This window comes from Rhipicephalus microplus, chromosome 2 (assembly GCF_043290135.1).
Source record: "Rhipicephalus microplus isolate Deutch F79 chromosome 2, USDA_Rmic, whole genome shotgun sequence".
NCBI classification, from domain to species: domain Eukaryota; kingdom Metazoa; phylum Arthropoda; class Arachnida; order Ixodida; family Ixodidae; genus Rhipicephalus; species Rhipicephalus microplus.
In genome coordinates this window covers 168,410,438-168,435,409 of record NC_134701.1, presented here as the reverse complement: position 1 = coordinate 168,435,409, position 24,972 = coordinate 168,410,438, and the positions used below count along the sequence as shown (strand labels likewise).

Sequence of the window (24,972 nt, the reverse complement as noted above, 5' to 3'; positions counted from 1 at the left end):
CGCGCTGAGTGACGACTTCTCTGGCCGGACCGATTCCCGATGCGGAACGGAGCGCGCACGCGGTGATCATCATCATCTCCCGCTGGGCGCCCAGACAACGGGATAACGTTTCTCCCTCTCTCTCGGACGCGGACTTTCGGACTGCACAAAGCGCGACTTCTTATCTGACTCGTGCATAGAAGTCGTCCCGCTGTGCTTCCGCTCGTGCACTACACCGTTAGCCATGCTCAAGTGCTGCCAAGTTTCGTCTTTCTGGGAACGACGTCTTCTGTGGTGCCCGCTCCCAGGACGATTCACTTGTTTGCTGACGACGTGAAGACGACACCTTCATTTTGTCGAATGCAGTTGGTTTCAGGCTCTGCTAAATTTTATTGAGCCTAACTATTACGCTTACCTTCGTGCACCTAAAGTTTGCTTCGCTATCAACGAACGGTGATCCTTTTTGTAGAAACTCTGAAGACAAGCTGGGAGATGTCGAGGAAAGTGTCACAACCACTTCTGCTGCTTCTGGCTACTGTCGTTGTTTCAGTGGTGAGTTGGCTTTAATTGTTGTATGGAAAGAATTTATTTTCCTTATTACGGTTATTCGACAATCACATCTCAGACACAAGTTTGTAGGGGAAAAATATAGTTCTCATTTTATGCGCGGTGGTCTACTTGACAGAGCTGATGTGTGCGTGCATTTCAGCATGTAACTTTGTAGACTTGCGGCACGGGAGTCACTAAAAATAGCTTCAGCACCGGACTCGTTTTATGCACATATTTCTCTTCGCACATTTCTTAAAGATGAATTTGCAGCTGACACTATCGTAACGTCATACCGGCTTAGCACATTGGCGGTACTCATTTTGCTTTAGGCGATGTCAATTCATCTTGAACGTCTGCTATGGCTTAGTTTCTACGAAACTAAAAGCTGAGCTGTGTAGTGTGGTCTGCCAGATCATCCCAAATATCTACAATCTGTGTGGCTCATCAAAAAAGTAATGATGTTCCCTCCAGAATAATTGCTGAACATTTCAAATCCGTTTCCAAAAAGTTTCGTGAACGGTAAACTGCTTCTACAAAAGGACCGACAGATAGGATGGCTTAATATTGCTTATGTAGTATTCCAGTAACCCCATGTCTTTGCGGCAGTCCAAGATGTCTTAATTTGGCATGATGCGCCCCGTAGTGAATACGATTTCAAAATATATGGGCCACATTTTACGAGTGTGTGTGTCGGTATGCGTGTGTGAAAAAAAAATATTGAAAGAACGATATGCTTTGAAAGAATGGTAAACTACTCGCAAAGCCGTCTACCCTACAATAGAAGAGCGCAAATCACTTCAAGTACCATGCACTTTGCGTAGTAATGCTTGCGGAAAATATGGACAAGTCTGTGTTCAGAAAATGTGTTTAACATTATTATTTTATTTTTCGCTGCAGAACTTTGTGATATGGAGTAGCCGAGGCAATAGGCACCTCAACCTCTCCACAGCAAAACAGTTAAAACAGGACAGAACAGAACAGATTAAGAGTAGTTGATACTCTACTATGGGAAACCAGAAAGGCGACCTAGCTTACTAGAATTGACTGTGTTAAGGAAAAGTTTTTGACGATTCAGAGTACTCGGTACTCGACTATGAGAAAGCACAAAGCAGCCCCTGTCCAAACAGCTGCATACAACTACAATCGACATTAAGCAGCGCTGATGTGTCTAGAAAAAAGGTGTTTAACCACTTAGAGTACATGGTATTCTACTTCGTGAGAGTAAAATGCCAGCCCAGTTGGCACATCATTGGGAGATCCAGAAGAACCAGCGTTATTTTGCGACATAAAACAAGCTCCTACACTTTGTTAACACTTGCAGCCATTTTACGCGTAATGTCTAAACTCAAGGGACTAGTTGAAATACAGTTCATAAAAAATAATTTTCAGGGGATTATAATGATTGCTAAACATTTTCTTCGCATTGGTATTTTTCATGCTTGGGGATCTTCAGCACATCAGACTTAAAAATGTGCTTGAAAATTGAACCTTTCAAACATTCCTCGAGCATTCAACCAATACAGAAGATTGTCCCGTAAATCAAGGCCACAAAATGGGGCAAATATGGCACTGTTTGCATATAGACCATCGTTTCAAGTGAAACGTAAAGACTCATAGTCGCTCCGCCGCGGCGGAGCCGTGGTTATGGCACTGGGCGGCTCACCAGAAGGTTTCGGGTTCGATCCCGGCCGTGGCAGTCGCATTTCGATGGCTGCAAAATGCTAGAGGCCCGTGTACTGTACCATCTCAGTGCATGTTGAAAGAAATACAAGATGGTCGAAATTTTCGGAGCTCCACTGAAGCGTCTCTCATGGTCATGTCGTGGTTTGGGAACGCAAAACCGTAGGTATTCATATTAATCAGAGTCAAGGACGAGTTATGATGCATTAGTCATTATTATTCAGTAGTAACGACTGGCTGCGGCGGCTGCATTTCCTATGGAGGTGGAAATGTTGTAGGCCCGTGTGCTCAGATTTGGGTGCACGTTAAAGAACCCCATGTGGTCTAAATTTCCGGAGCCCTCCACTACGGCGTCTCTCATAATCAAATGATGGTTTTGGGACGTTAAACCCCACATATCAATCAATCAATCAGTAGTAACGACTGATGTTGCTTTCGGTTTTGCGATTGCAATAAGCACCGTACTTTTCAGTTCTCAGTGTAAACGTAGCTTAGAACTAGTTTTATAGTACTGTGGCGTAAAATGTGAATGTTAATTGCACATGAACGAAAATACGTGAGGAAGAGTGTTCTATGTTACATGCGTTTCAAAAGCAACCAATCAATTGCGCTCGCTTTTGTGCTATTCGTATAGGAAGAAGTACATTGTTCTGTACTGAAGCAGATATGCATGCATTGCCATCACCTGTGTTCCGTAGAACCCAATGCTAGCGTAATTGAGTTTAGCGAAATAAGCGCAGAGGCCATTTAAGTTCTGAAAACGTATTTGGTGCCATCGCCTAATGCTTCTCACGTCATATTGATCATAAGTTGTCTAAAACGCGGGATTTAGACAACGCTTTGAAGATTGTATACCTTCCGTTGTGTACCTGCCTCTCTCGCGTCGATACATGAGCTCCTGTGTCAACTGAAGAGATTGTATACCTTCCATTCTACTTCAGGCAGAACGAGGGGAAGAAGCAACCCTTATAGAGGAAGCGCCAAGAATTTCTGCTTAGTAGCACTGCGAGAGAGGGAGATATATATAATAATGAAGAGCTGGAGATATTTGCTTCGCTTTTCACTTGGTGATTATTATGGTATATGCACTGACAAACATAAAACACAGCCACTCACAGGCAGAGTAAACTATTTAAAAGGCTTCAGTCAGCCTCCTGGCCTGCAGGAAAGTCAACAGCGCTTTTGTGGCGTGTAACGCACTGGTGCTGCTTTGCCAGGGGCCCAGATTACGTTGCGACTCCAAGTTCGAGTCCCGTTGGACGGTTGGACTCACCATTGTGCATTCGATGTAACGACCCAGAAGCCATCAACTATGTCCTCTGTGAATGCAGGCTACACGAAACAGAGAAAAATAGCACTGATGTACTTGAAGAAAGTAAAGTCCTTCGCTGCCAAACAAACTGCTTTTCGTGAGATCTGAGACACAGCGACGCAATTCATAACCACTGCAGTTATAACGCAGAAGCGCGGCAAAATATTTCTACAATCTTGAAAAAATGTTGAATAAGCATAAATTCACATTCTGATAAGCACCATTGCAAAACAAAAGGGTTCAAATTTCATTTCAAAAACTGATGTTACCTAGCTCCTCATAAGTTGCAAGATAACTATCGGCAGGTTCCATGGGGTGTAATACAAACTCGGCACTAATGTTTGGTAAGAACTATGCTCAGAGATCTGCTACTAGTACTGGCATGTGAGAAAGTGTATTATCCAAGTACACTCTAAAAATTTTCTAAGTCTAAAACTCAAACGTGAGTCACAGATAACGACTTCTCATATACTACTCCCGTTTTGGGAAAAAGTGCATCATTAGTCGCACGTGTTTCACGCGTGTGCGCATGCTTTTATAAGAGAGTGTTGATGGTCCTACTGTTCATTCGGTGATATGCGTCAGTACAAAAACCTAAAGCCAGTTAACTTTCGAGTACTTGGTAAGCGCCGTCCAGAGATACCAAATCGAACTTTTAGACTTCGCAGCTTTGGATGTCACAAAAGTCACACAGGTAAACCTAATTACCATTTGCTTTCGAAAAAATCTTTGAAAGTAAAAGAGCAGCAGCAATTAAGGGGAATCTTTTAAGTGTTCATTTGTAGTGTTAGTAACTTCTGAGAACATGTTATCTCTGGGCCCGTGACCTAAAGTGGACAAAGTACGAAACGCACGTCTTAGGTTTGCATTTAGGAACCTTACATTGCCGGGTTTCATGAAAAAAAACGTTATGCAGCTTTCCTTGAGTGTCTTGTTGTGCGTTTGCGATTCCCCGAGTATCGCTGGGCGAACGCGCCACACCCACTTCAATCCTTGTTTTTGCGTCTTCGCTTTACGGCATATCAGCGATTGCCGTCCTCGGGTCGTATCTCTTCTCGCTATCGCGCTGCTGCTTGTCATCGCTACAGTGTTTAGGAGGTCTCTGATCGAAAGAAAAGGTCTATTAGCATACGGTAGGCTTGAGCGATGGAGATAGCCTCTCTCGACGCCCAAATGGGCGGCCTTCTTCAGCCGACAGCCGCACACTCGGCTGACCTCGTCAGCTTCTCGAGGGAGCTCTCCCAGCCCGACATGCGGGGCGTTAAACTCTCCATCGATCAGCACTGCCTGTCAACACGGTTCTTCAAAAGCCGGTCCACTTTCCTTTATTCTCTTCGTACACACCTCCTCACGAACCCGACCTATTGCAGAGGTCCGTTGGGGGCGAAATGCTGGCGCATTGTGTCTATGGAGTCACCGATTCTCATCTTCATTTATTTATTTGTTTATTTATTGACTGATTTATTGATTTATTTACGTAGTTTTATACCAAATCCTATTATTTTGGAGATGTCTTACGAACAATGTCCAACCATGACAAAATTCAGTTCTTTTGTTTGTATGATTGTTAGTTTCCATGTTATTAAAAGTGTTGTACGTAATCATCTATGACAATGCTGCAAGAGTATTCTCTGTTTTTTGTATTTCGCTTCTATGAATAACGTTTTGTATGTGCTTCTCTTTGTTGGATCCGTGTTTGATCCGTTCCCTTCTTGTGTGTATTTCCCTCCCTTTTATGCTGTATATCATGCCCGGAGGATACTGAAAATAAATAATTAATTATGAAACCACATTCTTCCATGAGGCACCGAATGGGGCGTTTTTGATAAGGATGAGTACAAATTTAGTTTGTCTCCACCATCACCACCAGCCTCACTACACTCACTGCAGGACAAAGGCCTCTCCCATGTTCCGTCAGTCAACTAGGTCCCGCGCTTGCTGCTCCCACTTTATACGCGCAAACTTCCTAATCTCATCTGTCCACATAACTTTCTGTTTGTCCCTCACCCGCTTCCCTTCTCTTTCAATCCAGTCTGTGATCCTTAATGACCTCAATTATCTTGCCTTCACGCTACGTGCCCTGCCCATGACCATTTATTCTTCTCGATTTCTACTATAATCCCCTTGACACCCGTTTGTTTGTTGATACACTCTGCTCTCTTCTTGTCCCGTAGGGCTACGCCTACCATTTCCTTTCCATTGCTCACTGCGTCGTTCTTACTTTCAGTTAAACCCTCTTTGTAATCCTCCAAGTTTATGCTATGTCGGCGAGTACCGGTAAGAAGGCCCTCTTATAAACCTTTGTTTTGAGGGCAATGACAATCTATCATTCATGAATTGAGAATGCTTGCTGAATGTACTCCACTCCATTCTTCTTCTAGTTACTTGAATCTCATGATGATGATTGCCCCGCCACGGTGGTCTAGTGGCTAAGGTACTCGGCTGCTGACCCGCAGGTCGCGGGTTCAAATCCCGGCTGTGGCGGCTGCATTTTCGATGGAGGCGGAAATGTTGTAGGCCCGTGTACTCAGATTTGGGTGCGCGTTAAAGAACCCCAGGTGGTCAAAATTTCCGGAGCCCTCCACTACGGCGTCTCTCATAATCAAATAGTGGTTTCGAGACGTTAAACCCCACAAATCAAATCATTGAATCTCATGATCTAAGCTCGCGCCTGCTACCTCTTCTAAGTAGGCGTAGTACTTTGCGACTTCAAGTGCGCTGTTACCTATCTGAAAGTGCTGTTCTGTTCCGAGTTTGTTGTAAATTATTTTCGTATTCTGCTGGTTAATTTGAACACCTGCCTTTCTGCGATCCTTGTCTAACTCAGTAATCATGAATATATTTACTTACGACCAAATATAAGTGGTCTCGGGCACGAACAACGTGAAAGTCATGCCGCAGTTAAAGTAAGAGAGCTGCTAACGTCTCTACGTCACGTTTAAATTATCTTACACAACTGTGCCACATACACTTTTGAAAAAGTGTCAACTAAAGACGCGAATGCGTCTCGTAGCAACGTTTCAAATCCGCGTATCTACAAACTGCTCAGGAGAAATGGCCATGTCGCACATTTGGTTTTGAATTTGCAGTCCCAGCTAACTTTTACCTAAAGCTAAAAATTGTGGAGTTCATGGGATGGTATGGATTATCTAAGCATTTTATCTTGAAGCGCATAGGTGTGCACAGGAAGCGGGCATTTCCTTCTTTTATACTCCCTTAAAAGTGGTGCGGGGAGCGCAAGGTCTGTCACATAACGGACAAGGGGGCGCTACAATGAACATTTTGCACCTCCTCCCCCTTCACGTTGCTACTTTCCTGCTGCGTTCGCGCAAAAGCGACATGCGCGTATATTTATGACATTATCTGCTTTGAGAAGGAAGTTTTTTGCCTATAAAAAATGCCATGTGTGCTTCATTTTCGCACCATAGACTCTACGCGGTGTACGAGGTTTACCATTTTCCTTGACAACAACATAATGAAGAGCTCGTTCTCATCCTTCTTCCTCTCCTTCGTTACTTCCTTTGCCATAAGTGACCACATCACTGCGCTGCTCAGGACGAAACTGCGAGTCCGCTTGCAGTTGTGTGAATTGCAAAAGCGCCTGTGTACTCCGGTTTTGAGAGCTCTAAAGATTGGATGTGCTGGGAGTTTGGCACTCCAGCATCTTCACTCACGTCATTGTGATATTAAGGCGTTGAATTCGGTCAATTAATCTACACATTCATTCATCAATTGTATGAGAATGTGTCAGTGCATCAATGCTGGCAGTGTAAGCAGTCTACGGGTGTTGCTTTGCGACAACCAGCTATGGCGCTCTCGATGGAACGCTGGTTCCATCTTCGCCAGGTGCCATCAATGGCACCTGGCGAAGATGTTCCTGAATCTGCAAAGCATGAACTTCCGGAATTTCTCGAGGCATTATGGTGATCGTAACGACCAACAAAAGACGCGCACATAGATAGCTGAGTCCCGTGGTTGTGCATGGGTCTTCGTTAACGGGTTCCAGAGGTTATAACTCCGGTTCCAAAGATCTCGGTGGCCACACGGAAACGAGCATCCGGAGTTTTGTTTCGTTATCTAATCACTTAGTACCTCACCCATTTTCTCCCGGTCTGTGTGTGCCCGCACCCGGGCGGGCTTATCAAGGGTCCGCAGTGCAGTTTGGCGACCCTCGCGTGAAGAGGTGAAAGTACAGACAAGGCAGGCATACATTGCCTTTTTCGAAGAAACAGCGTACTATATGTCACAGTCGCGCTCATTTCGTCCACTCTGCGTCTGCGCTCATTAGATTAGATAAGGTGAAGACGTCGGCAAACACGTTCCTGTTCATTCACGTCCGTGTGAAGTGCCAGATGCGGCGGGCACTGTCTGCCATGGCCCTTGAGACGTGCTTAGGCAAACATCCGAAAGCCATGCGAAATAAGCCTCGTCTGCTGCGCTAGCGTCTCACCGGTATGTTTTCATTCACACGGAGCGATATCTTTCAGCATTATTGGAGAAATGAAACAACGAATTTATACGCTTTAAGAGTGCTGTTGTTTAGGCGAGTTAGAAATTCGTAGCTTAATATAATATTTGTGGCGCAACTCAGACAAGGAAAGAGAAGGTTGAGACTTGAGAGCGAACCAGTCTAACAACTAATTCTTTATTGAAAATACGCCCTTCATATATACATCCTTGGCCACGTGACACTTTAAGTACATTGACGAATTCAAGAACAGCATTTGTTTCTCTGGTAACATTAATGACGGTGAGCTGACAAGATTCTCCCCTTCGATCATTATGGCCTTTGCTTTGATGATTTCGCGAGTACTCTTACCTTTGTGCCGGCTGATTCTGATGCATCTTGTATACATAGGTGAACAACCAGAGTCCTTGCAATATGTTTTTTGTTATTTAGCATTAAAAGCTGAACTATGGCTCATGCCAACGTCACATCCCCATATCGAGTCTTTACGTCTTACTGTTTACTGGTTTCATTATTGGTTATCGACCCTTGCTTACCGATTTCCTTCCTTTGGAAGGCAGTGTGGTCTACCTTTGCAGATAAACAAGGCACTAGACACGAGCACCTTTCGTAAGTCGTGATGGTACAGTTGCAATATTTTTGAGGGTGAACACAGGAGCGCGTGGCTCGCGGCACTAGCGCCGTTTGGTGACACGTCACAGTATCTGCGCGCATGCGTGAAGAGGGTAGCTTCCCTTCGCGCGCATCACGTCACCAATGTGCTTGTGTGTCGTCTGCTAACTGATTTTCGGCATTCTTGGTGATCGTGTAATTATGGAAACGTAAAGTTTCGATGGTTTCAGTTCAATCGATGCATCTCTTATGCTCGCTGTGTCACTTGGTTTTCGTACTTTTCCTGGGTTCTTGTAGTCGTACAACAAAAAGGCTAACAAATACAATTACCCGAATGGTTATTTGGTGTACGTTGCACGAAAGATGAATCAGTTTGAGGAAGTTGTATCAGTTATCTGGAATAGCCTACCTCGATGTTACATTAGTATTTTGTCATGTTTCCCTCTGAAAAATAAGAGCACTGCTACCATTCTGGAAGGTTGTCAGGAGTACAGCGCTGGCAAAAAGTGACAATGCGCTCGAAGATTCTGCCACTCTTGCCGAACCTTGAGCGTCTCCACAGTCACCGCATAAACATGATGCTGCACCATAGCCTACTTTATATATATTGCCATATATTGTCACAAATACTCAAGCTTGCAAGAAGAGCACTGTGTCCTGGCGATTTTCCGTGTGCTCGTTCATAATAAGTTTTCCAGTGTGCTCCACCAGCAGGTCATGCTGGAATACAACATGTGCGCCGGGGAAAGCGCCCAGTGACAAATCAACAATGATCTTCAAAACATTACGTATGTTGAAGTCTATTTGTGACTCAGGTGGAGCATAATAAGAAGTTCAACGTTCTTGCCACATTCAAGCACCCGGATTTTGTACTGCCGTGCGCATGCAGCAGACGACACGCGCTAGTTTGCCTGGCGCAATGCGCGCGCCGGTATCATTTTCGCAGCGTGACCGCACTGCACACGAGCGGCATTGCTTCTGGGTGCCGCTGCTTAACAGCGCTCGGAGCTCCGTAAGCCACGCGCTCCCATATGAGTGATCACTCTCAAAAAGGTTGCGACTGTACACAATAAACTTTCGCAAACCATACTTAACCTTGAACTTCTTTTTTTTTGTCACATCGGAGTCCATGACTACTACTTTAATGCTAATGAAGCTACCACGAACAACAAATGTTCCGAGTTAAGCTAACAGTGACGGCGTCCCCTGTGTATTTCCAGCCATCTCAGGGTCCTCCCACAAGGTAATTTATGCAGTACCGACTATTTTCATGTAGGCTAATCATTAGCTTCTAAGAATCACTAAGCAGTGCGCACGTTTGTTACATAAGGATTGCCTAAGATCATAGGAAATATCTAATCAGCTTGGTAATTAGGCAATGGGATATGCGGGAGAAGGACGGAATGGATGGCTAGTGACGTCGACATGACGTTTTTGTTCAAGATCTCGGCAGCTCCACAGATTTTAATCAGGCCTTCTTTACAGTGCGCTACATACCAAGTGGGCTAACGCGACTACAGCAGCTTTTTACATGACTATCTATTTTCCTTCAGTGCACTTACTACCTGTTCATGATAGCATACTGCTGTTGGGCTTCTCTGTACAGAAATGAGCTATACAACATGTGCGAACGCAAAGGCATAAAGCAACGTCGATATGGATCAAGTGATATGAATCAAGACCTTGTTATGCGTAATTTTTTCTTGAATGTTTATTGCCATATCATTAGATTCCTATCCTCTCCATAGAATAATTGACTCCACTCGTCTAGCTTCCACATGCTATCCTTACGTAAGAACAAAAAAATGGAAAAGTTCCGTCTATCTAGCGAGGTACATAGCCTGAACCTTATCATAATAAGAAGGTAACTCGACAAGCTAAATTGACTATGACAAGCGAAGCGTCATTGTTCGTTTTTCACTTGAAGACGCACTGTCGTCCACATTGTGCACAGCAGACCAAGTTAAATTTTTTCGATATAAACTACAACTGATTTCTGGCATGTAACGCTCTAGAGCTACCAAATGAGACACACGCATTTATTCCACCGAATTAATCAGCAGTGTGGTACTGTGAATTAACTTTTACCACCTGGCTTCCTTAACTGGCACTTGAGTTTCAATTGCGGGTGTTTTTGTATTTTTTTAAAACCCAAATGCGGCCGCTAACGCGGCGAGTGAAAACGCGTACACGAGCTTCACAGCTAAACAAACTAGCAGCAAAGCTTCCACTACGAGTTACTGAAACACCAGTTGTAAATTTGTCAGCGCTACGTGAATGATTGTACAGGACATTGACGATCAGCGTGAACGTATGTCTTCTTCCTCTTTTATTTTTTTCACAGTTTGAGTATAGATGCGCATATTTGTGAGGTGCTGATCGTGGGTCAGTTTCAATAAGTGATTAACTAATCATCATTTAAATAATATTCCATGAATTCGCGCAGACTTTTTTTTTTCGCAGCGACTCTTATGCTTAAGTGTAGCCGTTCTATTCGAGCTTAAAAGTGCACGAAAAACACATGTGAAGAGAGAAAGAAGAAGCGGAGGAAAGGCAGGAAGGCTAACGAGGCCACAGCTTATTTACTGCACCCCACACTGGTGCAGGGGAAATGTGCAAAAGTACAGAGAAAGAAAAGAAAGAAAAGGCAGAACAACTGATACACGCACACACAATGCAGCGTTCGCCACGCATACCCAGTTACCAAACGGGGCACATGCGTACATATCTCACACAGATACATCCCTAAGATGTCCTTGCGTAAACGGAAACGTCTCGCTCACTTCGAGGACAGCGCAACTCGCCCGAACCGGCTCGTCGCATCTTCTCGCGGAAACTGCGATATGTGTTCCGCACGTGGGCAGCAACCTCCTCGGAATTCGCACTGCCTCGTCTTGTCTCCATCTGTATCGGACGCCGTACTCTCACTTTCCTTCTGCGCATCGTACAATAACTGTCCTTGGGCGACTGCCAGGCTGAAAAGAAAGTGTTACTGCTGCAGTCGCACCGCAGTTAGCTATAGGAGAAAACACCGCAGCATCTGATCGCCGACCTCCAGCTGCGTTTGTCGGGGTGGCTTTCTATCAACGGTGGTGCTCTACATTGCACTTCAGGTGCATTAGATTCTATGGCGAACAAACGGGGCTTATTCCACAGTCAACGCTCCGTAAGGTTTAGCTTGTGATCCGTCTTTTTAACGACGCTGTACTCCAGATTTAGGACTGACATTTACGGAGGTGTCTATGTGGTATTCGATGTGGTTTTGCATGATCACAGAACTTTGCTTAATGGTTTGAATAGTGCATAAAAAGCCTCTTCTGTACATCGACCACGAGCAATGCAACCACTGGCACGTGGTGCGCGTGCTTCCGCACATAATGCGCATGCCATTGAACACACAGTGACACACTAGTGCGTACCGTAATTTGCGTCCTTGATTGTGGGTGGGTACGGGGATTGTAGACGTGTGTGTGTGTGTGTGTGTGTGTGTGTGTGTTTGTGTGTTTGTGTGTGTGTGTGTGTGTGTGTGTGTGTGTGTGTGTGTGTGTGTGTGTGTGTGTGTGTGTGTGTGTGTGTGTGTGTGTGTGTGTGTGTGTGTGTGTGTGTGTGTGTGTGTGTGTGTGTGTGTGTGTGTGTGTGTGTGTGTGTGTGTGTGTGTGTGTGTGTGTGTGTGTGTGTGTGTGTGTGTGTGTGTGTGTGTGTGTGTGTGTGTGTGTGTGTGTGTGTGTGTGTGTGTGTGTGTGTGTGTGTGTGTGTGTGTGTGTGTGTGTGTGTGTGTGTGTGTGTGTGTGTGTGTGTGTGTGTGTGTGTGTGTGTGTGTTTACGCCCAATAGCTAGGCCATCGGGGCCGCTGTCTCGGCTGCTCACTAGCAGGTCGCGGGATCGAATCGAATTCCAGCCGCGGCGACCACATTTTAAATGTAAGCGAAAATTCTTGAGGCCCGTGCGCTTAGATTTAGGTGCACGTTAAAGAAATCCAGGTGGTCTTAACATCCGGAGCCCTCCACTACGGCGTCTCTCATACTCATATTGTGGTTTTGGGACGTTAAACCCCAGCAAATATTAGTATTATTATTCTCTGCGCTCACGTGTTCGTGTGTAGCCTTACCAAAACTAGTGATTCTAGATAATTTATTCGACCAGTACAAGCATGGCACACCGCCGCTGATCAATTCGCTGGGGCTATGTGTTCTAGACTGGCAGTCGCGAAGCGACACAATCATTTACTGACTCGTTCGTAATGGCATAAAAGATCTGACACTGCATGGCCGGTTTTATCTCTCTACTTCCCTTTACCACAGTCTTCGTGAGAACCAATCTTCTTGTAATTTACCTCCCCCTAAACCTACAAAACGTAGAGACTAACATACACATGCTTCAAGCATTAATTAAACCATGCCTTCTATATATGTATTTTGAACGTTAACGACTATTTCAACTGTGAATGTCGCTGTTAATAATGACAGATTGCCAATAATACAAAGCCAACTGCGAAGCCCAGTTGTCTCCACCTTTGTGTAGATCAAATCATATGCATTTTATTATAACATGTGCTTCTTGAATCAGACCGTCCAGCGCCATTGAATGCTCGTTCTTCGTGGCCTAATGAGGACGCAGAAGTTGTATACACGAGGAGTGGAGACCTTGAGTCCTCGGATTCTCGTATAAAAAGGGTAACGATGGCGGCCAATTTTGCCGACAACCGATAAGGCTCCTGAACACTCTCACCTGAAAGACACGACACCGCTCGTATGTCCTCTTGAACCCCCTCGTTTAGCCATTAGGAAACCTGTTTACGACTTGCCTAGCTCGAGCAACAGAAAATAATGTTCCGTGGCAGTTGTGTCCGGCTTTCTTTATCAGCCGCAGCCGGCCGGTGGCTTATTATTTTGTTTCTAGAATAGGCTCCGGCTGTAGAGTGCACACCACCTGATACGGTTTGGTTGCATTTGGCACGCAGACTTGAAGACACCTTTCATTCGGGTTGTCTATCGTCCTTATACTTTCCGCGAAAGGTTATCTTGGAGCCTAAACGTCTACTAGACGCTGTGTCCTTTGAGTATAGCTCTGTCCGAGACGATAACGCATCGTTTTCTTTTCCTGTACAAGGGACCAGTTTGGCGCAGTTGGCGGCAGCTCATCTCCCGAAGAGTTACGACGAGCGCTCAACCTTTGCGCCGTGCGATTTACAAGCACTCACCCGATAGCTTCTCAGTTACCTTTATATCGCATGTCGGAGAGGTTTTGGAACGTTGTCCGCCTATGTTCTCGAGTCACCCGTCGCTCTCTGTTGAGGTTGTTTCCAGCCTATAGTCACCGGGCTAGAGTATCGTTTTAACGGCACTTAGTGTTAGCGGCTAACCTGCGAAGGTGTGGCAGCGCACGATTGCGATTTAACGCGCGTGCTTGTCACGTGCCGTTCAACTCAACTTGAACAAAACTTCTGACAAATGTCTGTAGGAGTGCTAATGGTTCCTGAGAAGGAGGGGAGGGGGGCATCAGCGCAGCACAGCACCCCACCTCCCGTCATTCGGTCGCGATAAACGAACACCGTCCTTCACGTTGAATGAGAAAAAATACAAAGGAAGTAATGATGACCTTTTCGTAATGGTCTTCACTTGTTCCCTGGTTTTCCCGAAGTGAACATGAAGAGTTATTGTGTAAAAGACCTGCATAGTCATAAACAGAGCAATAGTACGTGGTAGTCAATGCGCCCCCCCCCCCTCTCTAGATGATTACGTGGGAGATGAGGAGGGCTACCTTCTCGGGTGTGTGGGGGGGGGGGGGGGGGAGAAGCGAGTACCACCCACATAGTGTATGGAACGAAAGGTTCACGACAGGCGAAATGTCATGAAGTAGTGAGGCTAATCACGCCCCACTTACTGTATTTAAGAAAATAAGGACAGGTGCTCATCAATTCCTATTTATCGTTCATATCAGATTGATTTTAAAATGTAGCCCCTGAAATTATTCCGAGTTCGCTTCTGTATGCCGGCACTGGTGGAGTCTCGTGAAAAGATAATCATGCAGGAATAGATAAGCTATGATATAACACATCTGCAAGCACACTGACAGTCGTGAGACGCTCTGCAAGGTAACTGGAGGCAATGATGTCTCACTGGTGTTATGTAAATAAAGTAACGTTACGATATACAGCGCAATAACACAGCATTCACAGCGGCTGTCCGAAACTTCAGCGTTAAAAGATCTACACTAGTGACGAGAAGGAAAAAAAACCTATATGCACGAGCAAAAAACAAATGTCATGATGTACAAAAGAAAGCAAGCCGTCCTGCTTCGATCGCGCAAGACACTCGTCCCGTGCGTACCGTCCGGCAACAACACGGGTCTGCAGAGAGAACGAACAGTGCAATGTTACAGAGAAAGTGTGCGTGTAATTGGGACAAGAAAGGAACGAAGCGGCGAAACCCCTCTCCACTCGCGCCTTGCAAAGTTACGCGAGTCATTTCTCCCATTATGAAACTGTACACAGCAGGTTGACGTTCACGCGCCATTAACTCCGCCACGTGCACGAGAACGAATTATCTGATATCTGCGCAACGTTTCATATCCGTTCTCAATATCCGCACTTTCCGCTTCGCTTCAAAGACGAGTCGGTCCTTTCTCGCTTCCCATTCTTTCACCTTGGCGCCTGGTGTACGGAAAGCGGCGCATAGATCCGGCACACTACGGGCGTACACGTTCATTATAAAGCCACGCATCATTTTACTCTCTCATTTTCTGTTTTTCGTCTCCGCTGACAACGGAAGGGGAGGATGATCTAGGCTGACACTCAAAAGAATATCTCACAAAGGACTCCAACGCTCTGCTGCGTCCCTCCTGGCATACTCCTGTCATCGCGTGCTGCGTATACCCGGGCAGCGACGTGCTTCGCGGAGCGTGAAAGCGCACTTGGCGCCGTCCGCCCCTGTCGCTGGCGACCGTAAAGAAAGTGGTTCGTAGGTGTACTACATTTCGAGGGACGCGAGGCCGTCGTAAATGCTAATCCCGTTTGCTCGTAACTGCGTGCGTTTCTGCTTCTCGCCTCTCCTTCTGCGGTTCTCGCTTCCAACCGTTGGCTGCGTATAGTTTTCGAATTCGTCGCGGAAAATTCGTCGCGGAGTGAGGCATCGCAAAAATGCAAAGAGGAATGGCCGTCGTGGTTTATTGTCGCCGCTCGAAAGAGAGGGCGTGGCATGTACACGTTGCGTATACAGTTTTTTTTACGCACATTCCTCTTCTTATGGTTTAGTGTGGAGTTGACAGTGACGCCTTGCACGGAGTGCTGAATATTCATGATTCTCGAGCGCCGATTCTGGTCGTGAGTGTCAGTAGGAAACTGGCATTGTCATATAGACATCAGGGCACCTACACAAATTCTTCTGCTTGTTCGTTATTAAATGCTAAATTTCCCGTTCTCAAGGACAGGGATAGAATTACCGCCAGTTCAACCTAGATGTTTCATAGCGCAAGCCTCACTAACCTATGAAGTCGGTCTGCACAGCTAGGTGGCACCCTTTCTACAATACAGCGTGCATTGCTATTCACATTTGGTTTCTCCTATGATCTCAACGCAAACGCTGCTATATAAATTGTTTCACATTCGGTCTAAACATTCTTTTACCTTATTTTTATAGCGCAACGCTGTTCTTTTTTCGGACTACACAGAGAGAAAAGGAGAAAATAAACATTTATTTGCCAATGCACAAAAAATCTTCGTTGTGCGTGTCCCTTAGTCCAGGGAACTGCTGCTTCCTTGCACCTTGCGCGACTGTGCGAAGCCGTTGTTAGTTACTGTTTAGTTGTCATGTTGTTATTGCTACCTACTGCTCATAACTGCGCAGCGTGCACTTCGCTTTGTTGAAAACAAATTCGCCTCCTTGTTTTATTATATATAGTCATAAAGCTATTCATACAGTTAGCTCTTTAATAATATCTATTTATAAGTTATTTATTATACTTCCGTAATCACGTTCACTCTACTCGAATTTTTACTACTGAAGTCGGTTCAGTTATAATAGCAGCAGATTGTATTTTGCGTCAAGTATCTGAGTTGTGTTTCTCACACTACGCCAAGTTACATGTATATGTGCAAAGCATGAATGTCTATTTTGCGGATACCATCACATTTAAGCAATTCTTCATCCACCTTCGCTGCGAAATGCAATTCGAATTCGAATATTCCGAGAAAGCTCAAGGAAACTTTTTGAGACCTGCGAGAAATACTAGTTGGTTGGTTCTTGGAAAGATTTCAAGAGCTTGGTAAAAACACATTCTACATGTTGTGTCTCAAACTAAATCTCCCGAGAAGGCTGTCCGCAACACAGTCCCAGCCACGATGACAGTCATTTTTTTTCTCTTTAAGTCGTTATCTCCAGCGGGTAAACCAGCTGTATAGGCCTACGAAGAGTCGATCCACCGGGCTTACGCATTCAAAGGCCCTCACCCTGTGATCCCTTCCAGTGAGTCCCCTTTCTGGTGTACCCATTTTCATACGTTCTCTAAGCTAGGCGGTCACTTTCTACAGCACCATTTTGTGGCGTTAAACCCCAAAAATCAATCAACTTCCTATAGCGCAATGTTCGGTGTTGTTTACTTGTTTCAGGCGTTCTACCCGATTCCTCCCGGTCACTTGTAGCTTCTCCAAGTACTCTCTCCCCCATCGGTGCGAAAAGCCCGCAATAAGCTTCTGTCTTGTTGAAATCATTTCTTTAAAATTGATACGAGATAAAGCGCAGGTCTTTCGTGGCAACAATGAAGGCAGAGTCGTCAATCGCCTTCCGGTGGGAAGAGATACTGGGCAGAGCAGCTAGAGCTTATTGAATTATGCGTGAACATGAGTGAGAGGCGATCATTGATGACAACCCCAACTCCTGCCAATAAAGTGATCATTTCCACAGAACCAACGAAGCTCGTTCCAAGTGTCTTTTTCAATGCTTGCTTCGTCATTTCTACGGGGCGCTTGTATAACCAGCCCCACCATGGTGCACTCCTAACTGTGAACTTACACTAAACGCGGTAATTCGCATTGTAGTCGAGTACTTTCTTTCCTCGGGCGGCCGACCAAAAAGAGGTCAAACGCTTGAATAACTCATTGGAGTGTTTGTCTACGTAGCCCATGGTGCTTTGCTGAAGTCTTCCGCTGATTATCGGTACTCCCATTTTGTCAATCATGTGTGACGTGCTTCTGAGTGGTTAATTTGCGGGAAGCTGCTGTTGTTCTCCAACTCGCTTAAACTCTGTTAGTAGCCCCTTGATTTGTTCATGGTGGACCCAAAACAATTCAGATTGATTCAATTCCGGTCCAGATAAGTATCCACGTTCATAGTCTTTCCATCTAGCCATTGCGGCAGTGCGTTCATAAAATTTCAGAGCGAAACTTCTTTTTGCTCCATTATCTTCACTGTCGCGAATTCATTCCAGCACCCGAAGCATGCTGAGCAGGCCGATTGTCCTCTATATTGATCGATTTGATTGATATTAGGGTTTAACGTCCCAAAACCACGTTTGTCCTCTCGATAACTGAAGTGCGCGTTATCATGGTCTGGGTGCAATCACTGTTGTCTTTGCTTCCCTCGACAGGACCCTGAACCGTTTACCCTGTAGCCGTTTACACTGCTCTGAGCCACTTTCCCAACTAGAACGATCATCCACCAGTAAGATTCTATATGTAGTCGGCTCCAATCAGCAAGCTAATGTCTTTCAAACCATCGCCGTTGCTGGAATATGCACATTGCATCATAGCCCAAATCGTTCTATTTCTCTTACGTTTGTTTTTGGGGTTTAGGAATCGTTTGGTCGCATATGACGTCCGTTTCAAGCACTGCCAAGATCCCCTTGTGAACTCTTTCTCGTATCCAGAACAACCTTTACTTTCCGAAATGGCCGTTCTTTTTTGTGTCCCTCAGCGAAGCCAACACTCAATCTCTCTTGTCTTATGAGCTCACATCCAAGCTCGATTCCAAGTGGTTCGATCCTTACAGTTTTGAAACTGATTTGAGTGCTATTGATCGCGTCGTTAACTTCTGGTGGTATTGTTGAGTACGAAAGATCAAACATAGTTTTTGCATGCTTCTGCTGACATTTAGCGCATCGCACATTCACACGGCATGCACTCGATAAATTATCTCGCCTCGTATACTTGAAATATAGTCCGGACTATCACAGAAGCCGTCTTTTCTCTTCAAGTGATTTTGCGGCATCGCAGTTTGGTGTTGCATGTCCGCTCGTTCCACAAAAGAAGCATCGTCCAGCTGTCACATTTTCATTCAACATTGCCGATGATTGAGTGGCTGTGCCAAGCATTCTTGAGTTGTATCCTTGCCTCGCACTACAAATCGCCCTCGATGGCTGCTTCAAGTCTAAACTCTGAAGTGCAGCCAGGTTATGGCGACTCTCAATTTCTATTTCAAAGAGAGGCGGGAATTTGTTGAAAATGTACCTCTGTCTCCTTCCGATGTTGTTGGCTCCGGTCCGTCGGATGATGAACTCCACTGATCTTAGAAGATGAGTTGTCGTCCGTGGTGCACTTCCTTCCAATGCTGAGAAGAATGTTTTGATGCATGACCCTCTGAACCACTGGCAGCAGCATTTCACCTTAGATGTGGAGTTCTATTCCGAGTGACTCCTGTCTGTATAGGTGTGCTGTGAGAGTGTCGTAGAGGTGGCGAACTTTCCGTACATCATCTGAAGAGCGCACCGGTTTGATGTATAGCAGGATCCTCATGCGTTCTTGCATCAGGAGCTCGTTGTTTCTGAAACGCCATTTAAGCAGTGCTACAGCATCAAGATAGCATGGAGACATCGGTGGGAGACCCACAAGAACATCAGCTGCATCACCCATGACTGACGAGGATGGTTGCTTGCTTGGCTACTTAGTGACTGATGACCTCAGGTAGTGAAATTTGTTAATAAGTGACAATTCGTTGTTCTTGTCGACCACCTATTTAAGCAGTTTCCAAAATTGCTGCCAGTCTGAGTGCGCCTGGTGAAATTCACAAGCTTAAATTTCGGGAGCTTCACCATTACTCTGGGATCCGGCGTCGTCTGTTAAGCGCTGACATTACCGCTGCATTGGCGTTCGTTGTGCAACACGAAACAGTCATTTAGCGCTGCAGGCGAGTGAGGCAGGCTACGAAGAAGTCCTGATAGTTGCACGTCTGTTGGAACTCATTCACCGCGTCTTTATCGGTCATTAGTGGTTCACTATGGTTGTTCACAAGGTTAAGTTCGTTATGGCAACTGGCAAGTCTGGTGTGCAGAATTGCCGCTTTGTTTTCATCGAGAGGTCCTGGTCGACTCTCGAAGTCGTTAATTAGTCGCGTAATTTGAATGCGCAATACTTTTTCCTTCTCTACAGGGCTTTCAATCGTTAAAGCCAATTCGTTAAATAGTTCGCTCACTGGAGTAGATTCATGTCCGGCATTACCGAGGCAATCAGGGCATGGAGTCGTTCACGTTGCATTCACATAGTCAAAGCCAATTTCGAGAAAGTCCCGGGTTTCGCCACGAAGAGTGTAGTGTCCCAAACTCGAAATTTTCCAAAAAAGCTGTCCGTGACGCTACACTCGCTGAAAGTTTCTTGAAAAATGTTTTCGAGAAATTTTAAGAACTCTCTCGAGCCGAGCCGGTTTTTTTTTTTTTTTTACTATAGTAAAGTGTCTGCGATGCTCTTTAACTGGGACATGTTAGTTGGTGCGCCTAGTTCGGATAATCTTGCAGCCGCACTTTTGCGCTTCTTTTGGCGGCTCACCGTCTCGCCTTTGCAGCCGTGGAATGCTTTTACATCAACACTTTTTTTCTTCATACATGCAGCATGCTGGCAGTCACAGGAGGCACGGCCACGGACTGGGCTGTCTCCGGTGCCCTCCGGGTTCGGCTGTGCTTCGTCCGTGCGGCCATGGGATGGACACCGAGTGCGCGCCGTGCCGTCCGGGCCAGTTCCAGCCGCATCATTCGTACAGGCGTCACTGCCTGCCGTGCTCTCGGTGCGGCCGCGGCTTGTTCGAGGCGCATCCGTGCAGCCCGACCAGGGATGCCGTGTGCGACTCGTGCCACACCCTGGTGCCCGGTCCGCACTCTGAGGACTTCTACGAGAAGTGTGGAAACGACACCATGTACACCGTGTCACCAACTTTGGACGAGTACGACGAAGACGGCGACGACCTCTGGCACGGCGGTGGTGCCGACACCCCAGGACACGCGATGCTAGTCAGGGACGAGCTGACGCACATGAGGCACGATGGTAAGCAGCAGCCGTGAAGTTTACTTTGAGTTGAGTTTTGATCGTGTGCTTGATGAAATTCGTGTTGCTCGGCAAGAAAAAGAACAAAACGCAGTTCGGTTAACCATAATCAAGTTGGACGCAGTCTCGCAACTGTAGAAGCATAAGGAAAAGAAACAAGCAGTAGTCAGGAAGCCTAGTCATAAGAGCGTGAACTTGGCCTTAAGCTATAAAGTAAGGAGAACTTGAGTTATGTAAACCAGTTAGTCACAGTCGTTCGCACAAGTCTTGTGAGACATATATACGAGAGGAAGAAAAAATACAAAGAAAAAGAACAGCTTATAGGGTTTCGTCCGTAAATATCCAAATATAATTAATGACGAGCTCGCTGAGTAGTAGTAGAAGCCTTTTGAATTAATTTCAGCCATCTCTGCCATTGGGCTGTCCAGCAGGCCCGCGAAACGATGCACATGCTTCGCCTGACGGTCCCCACGTAGGAGTTGCCCACTGAGCGCTGGGGTTCGTCTCATGGTACCCCAATAAAGTTATTTCGAACATTGCACCAATCAATCTGGGGTGCCCTAGAATTCGTTCAACGCAAGGTACACGAGCATTCTTTAGCACTTCTCTATTATTGTAGTGTGGCCGCTACTGACGGGACCGAACACCAGACTTCCTGCTCGAACAGGACGTCTTGAGGGGCTAGTTGGTTCATTCTATTCAGGTAAAAATTGCGCTGAAATAGAAAGGACACCACAAAGAAGGAACACTTAAACAGATCGAGCGCAAACTACCAACTGTTTTTTATTGACTGTAGAACGTCGATAAATAGGGAACCCGTACATAGCTGCGCCGACGCGTCGAGGATCAACACGTGCTACTTAACGCACTTTATCAATCAAAAAGGACACTTCTGCACCGTAGAGCGATACCGAGGCCTCACTTACACAGCTATCACCTTTCATGTTGATGAAGAAAGCTTCCAACACCTCACGAGCACACGTATCTCTGCTATGTCCCAGTATCTTAGTCTCCTGAAATAGTGGTTCACATCCACATGCTGCGCAGTGAGCAGGCAAATTTCCCATTTCTTAAACACTTAAACAGATTGCGCTCGATCTGTTTAAGTGTTCCTTCTTTGTGGTGTCCTTTCTATTTCAGCGCAATTTTTACCTGCTCGAACTATAGAGATACCATGAAGTTTAATTACATTGCCTAGTGTAGGATTATGCGTGGACAACTGCATGGTGTGGTTTCACGAAAATATGGTGACATTGCACCTGCTTTTAGTTCCTAATCTCAGGATGGACGGCAAAACAAAAATTGAAGAGGAGGGGGGATGCAACAACCACGCAAAGAAAGAGTTCAAGGCCGCGGTAACCTCTAGCACTTGACGCTGAGGGACCTGTCATCGCAGCCCGCACTTACCTCCTGCCTTACCATCGGTTGCCGGCATAACTAAAGCAGCACCCCAATATTTTACAATTCAAGCCTTCCCTTACCCTCTGACTGAAATAAAAGACATACACCGCAAGGTCACCACAAGTTCACGACCGTAACGACATCGTAAACACTGCCCACTTGCATTGACCATTTTTACGACTGTCTTGCCCAACATGCAACTCTGTAACAGAGGCTTGAAAGGCAAAACTAGGGGAGAGAAGGTGGAAGGAGTGGGTGAGAGAAGTAAGGGATGGGCGATTCCATGCAACAGGTGCTCACTGCTTTGACAGCGTGAAATACAGGATATATATGTGTTTGTGTGCCAGTCAACGGGCACTCGCCTTCTGGGAAGCGTCGACCCGTCCGCAGATTTCTCCGAAGGTCACCTGTCGAAACGAAAAAAAAAAGGGGGGGAGGGGCGAAAGTGGGAGGAGAAGTATAGGGGGGGGGGGGGGGCGTAGCATCCAGTGTGTATAGAATAGGGGGAAAGGAAGAGGGTCGCTTGAGCTTGGGTTGCATTTTCCCACGCTTCGTTGAACCATCTTCCTCTTTTTTGAGCGCGTTTCTTTCTTCTGGCCACGCTGGCTTCTGTTTTCCAATGCACTCTCACGACCATTAACTGCTGACGGACAACGGCTGGCGCTCATGCTCCGTTCTTCTTTCGCGTTCGACCTCTCCGTTTTTACTTCATCGTCGTCTTTCCTCCTTTTTTGCTGGATCCGCGTTTCTCTTCTCCAATTAGTGTCATTATGATTTGAGCAGTGCGTACCATTTGTTGCTCTTCGAGCCCGAGCAGGCTCATATCATCTGCTAAGGTACGTAACCCGTATCGAAACGATATGTCAAACGATGCGAAAGGCCATACCTAATAAAATTCTGTTCTGCGTACATACAACATTGCCACAGGCGTGCCCACGCCACTTTTCCGCGGAAGTAGCGTGATTCCGGCACCGTCTATCTTCACGACACGTGTAATGAAGCAAGGTATTTAACGGGGGCTAGTTAGCACGTTGTGAAAAGTTACTCCAATTACCAAAAAAGCCAGTTGGAGATTATAAGACTCTCATAGGAGAATAGTACGAGGGCTGACACCCCTGAAGAGAGGCACCGCGTATTCTAAAGGAGACAGATATATGCGCAAGTGGCACCACAAACATTAAAACGTGATGTTGTGTTTTTTTTAACAGTTTACGTGTATATAGGCAAAACCATGGTAGCTATGCTATGCGTAAGTTGCCTCAAAGCGTTTTCTTTTCTTATTTCTTTGCTCGTGTATACTAAGCGTTGATGAAATATGCAGTGAAATATGCAGCGATGTGTGTAGAAAAAGTAACGATTTAGAGCACCTTTTAGAGCACCGATTTAAAGCCGTGCCAGTACATCGCGCGTGATACGTAGCATGAGTCGTGTGGTTGTAGGTTGTTAACGATTTAGAGTACCTGGTACTCCATTATGGGAGAGCAAAAAAGCCGTCCCGAGGACTTTACATTTCAATATGTGTTTAGCGAAAGCGGTTGACAATATAGAGTACTTGGTACTCTGCAATGGGAAAGCATGAAGCCGTCCCATCCACGCTACAGCCGTCGTAGCAAGATTTGAAGAACCGGCGTATATGTGTTTAGAAAAAGTTTTTAACAATCTAGAGTACATGACCGGCACTCCACGATGGGAGAGCATAAAGCCGTCCCGTGGGCCTCACACTTTATGAGGATCCGCTACACGTGGGGCCTATAGTCTTGAAAGAAAGTGAATAGACGATAGTACGTTGCTTAGAAAAAGTGGTTAATGATTCAAAGTACTTGCTACCTTACTATCGGAGGGCTTAAAGCTGTCCCGTGGGATTCACGTTTGGTGGGGTCGAAAGCAAGACTACAATGAGCGTGCTTAGAAAAAACTCCCAAGCATTTCTCCGAGGGTGAACATGGTTAAGTGCGAATGCACGGGGTGATGCTATGAGGGGGAAAATTGTTAAAATCCGTTGGCATTCGCCAGTGAGTTAACGTAAACTGTCCCGTGCGATCACATTGCGATTCCCAGGAACCATTAGACCCTCTCGGGAAATCTCAGTGAGTTTACGCGCATATGTGAGCGTAAATTCGCAATATAATGATGCTTATGTCCACGGCCCGCTTCGCCCGCTTGCGCTCGGCATCACGGGCCCTTTTCTTCAACCGGCGCGACATCTTCAACGACGCGTGCAATGCTCGCATTCGATTGCCTTGTTCTCGTTGTTGGAGGTATCGCAGTCGAGGTTGATGCCTGCGATGGATCCATACCTATGACGACTTGCCCATCTCGAGCAAGTGGTGGCGGGCGCAGCCACGGGGCGGAGGGTGGAGCACGCGCAATCACGTGGTGTGTGACGTCGCTGCTCCATTGATACAGACGCTCCTCTCCGCTCCACGCGCCGTTGTTGGGGGAGAGGAGGAGGAGCACCGCAACAGCAGATTCAGGGTCGCTTATAAAGGGCATTAGCACTTAAAAGTTGCTAACGACTTAGAACACGAGGTACTCTACTATGGGAGAGCACAAAGCCGTCCAGCTGGCCTCACACTTGGTGAGGCCGTGGCGCCAAATATTACGCCATGTCTAGTCAATCAACACCACAAGAAAAATGCGGTACTGGGGGGGGGGGGGATGTTAAGAGAAGTGGGTAACGATTTAGAGTACAGGGTACTCTACTATTGGAGAGCTTAAAGCCGTCCC

The 24,972-nt window shown here is 46.1% G+C and overlaps 1 protein-coding gene across 1 annotated transcript in view; it reads left to right on the top strand.

The window, feature by feature from the left end:
- The first annotated feature begins 241 nt into the window (after positions 1–241).
- The window catches only part of LOC142796441 (uncharacterized), a 63,439-nt gene continuing 38,708 nt past the window's right edge, over positions 242–24,972 (top strand). The window contains exons 1-2 of the mRNA XM_075887089.1: positions 242–531; positions 20,415–20,844. Coding sequence (XP_075743204.1) covers positions 472–531; positions 20,415–20,844 — 490 coding nt within the window. The 5' untranslated portion in view covers positions 242–471. The remainder of the gene's footprint in view (positions 532–20,414; positions 20,845–24,972) is intronic.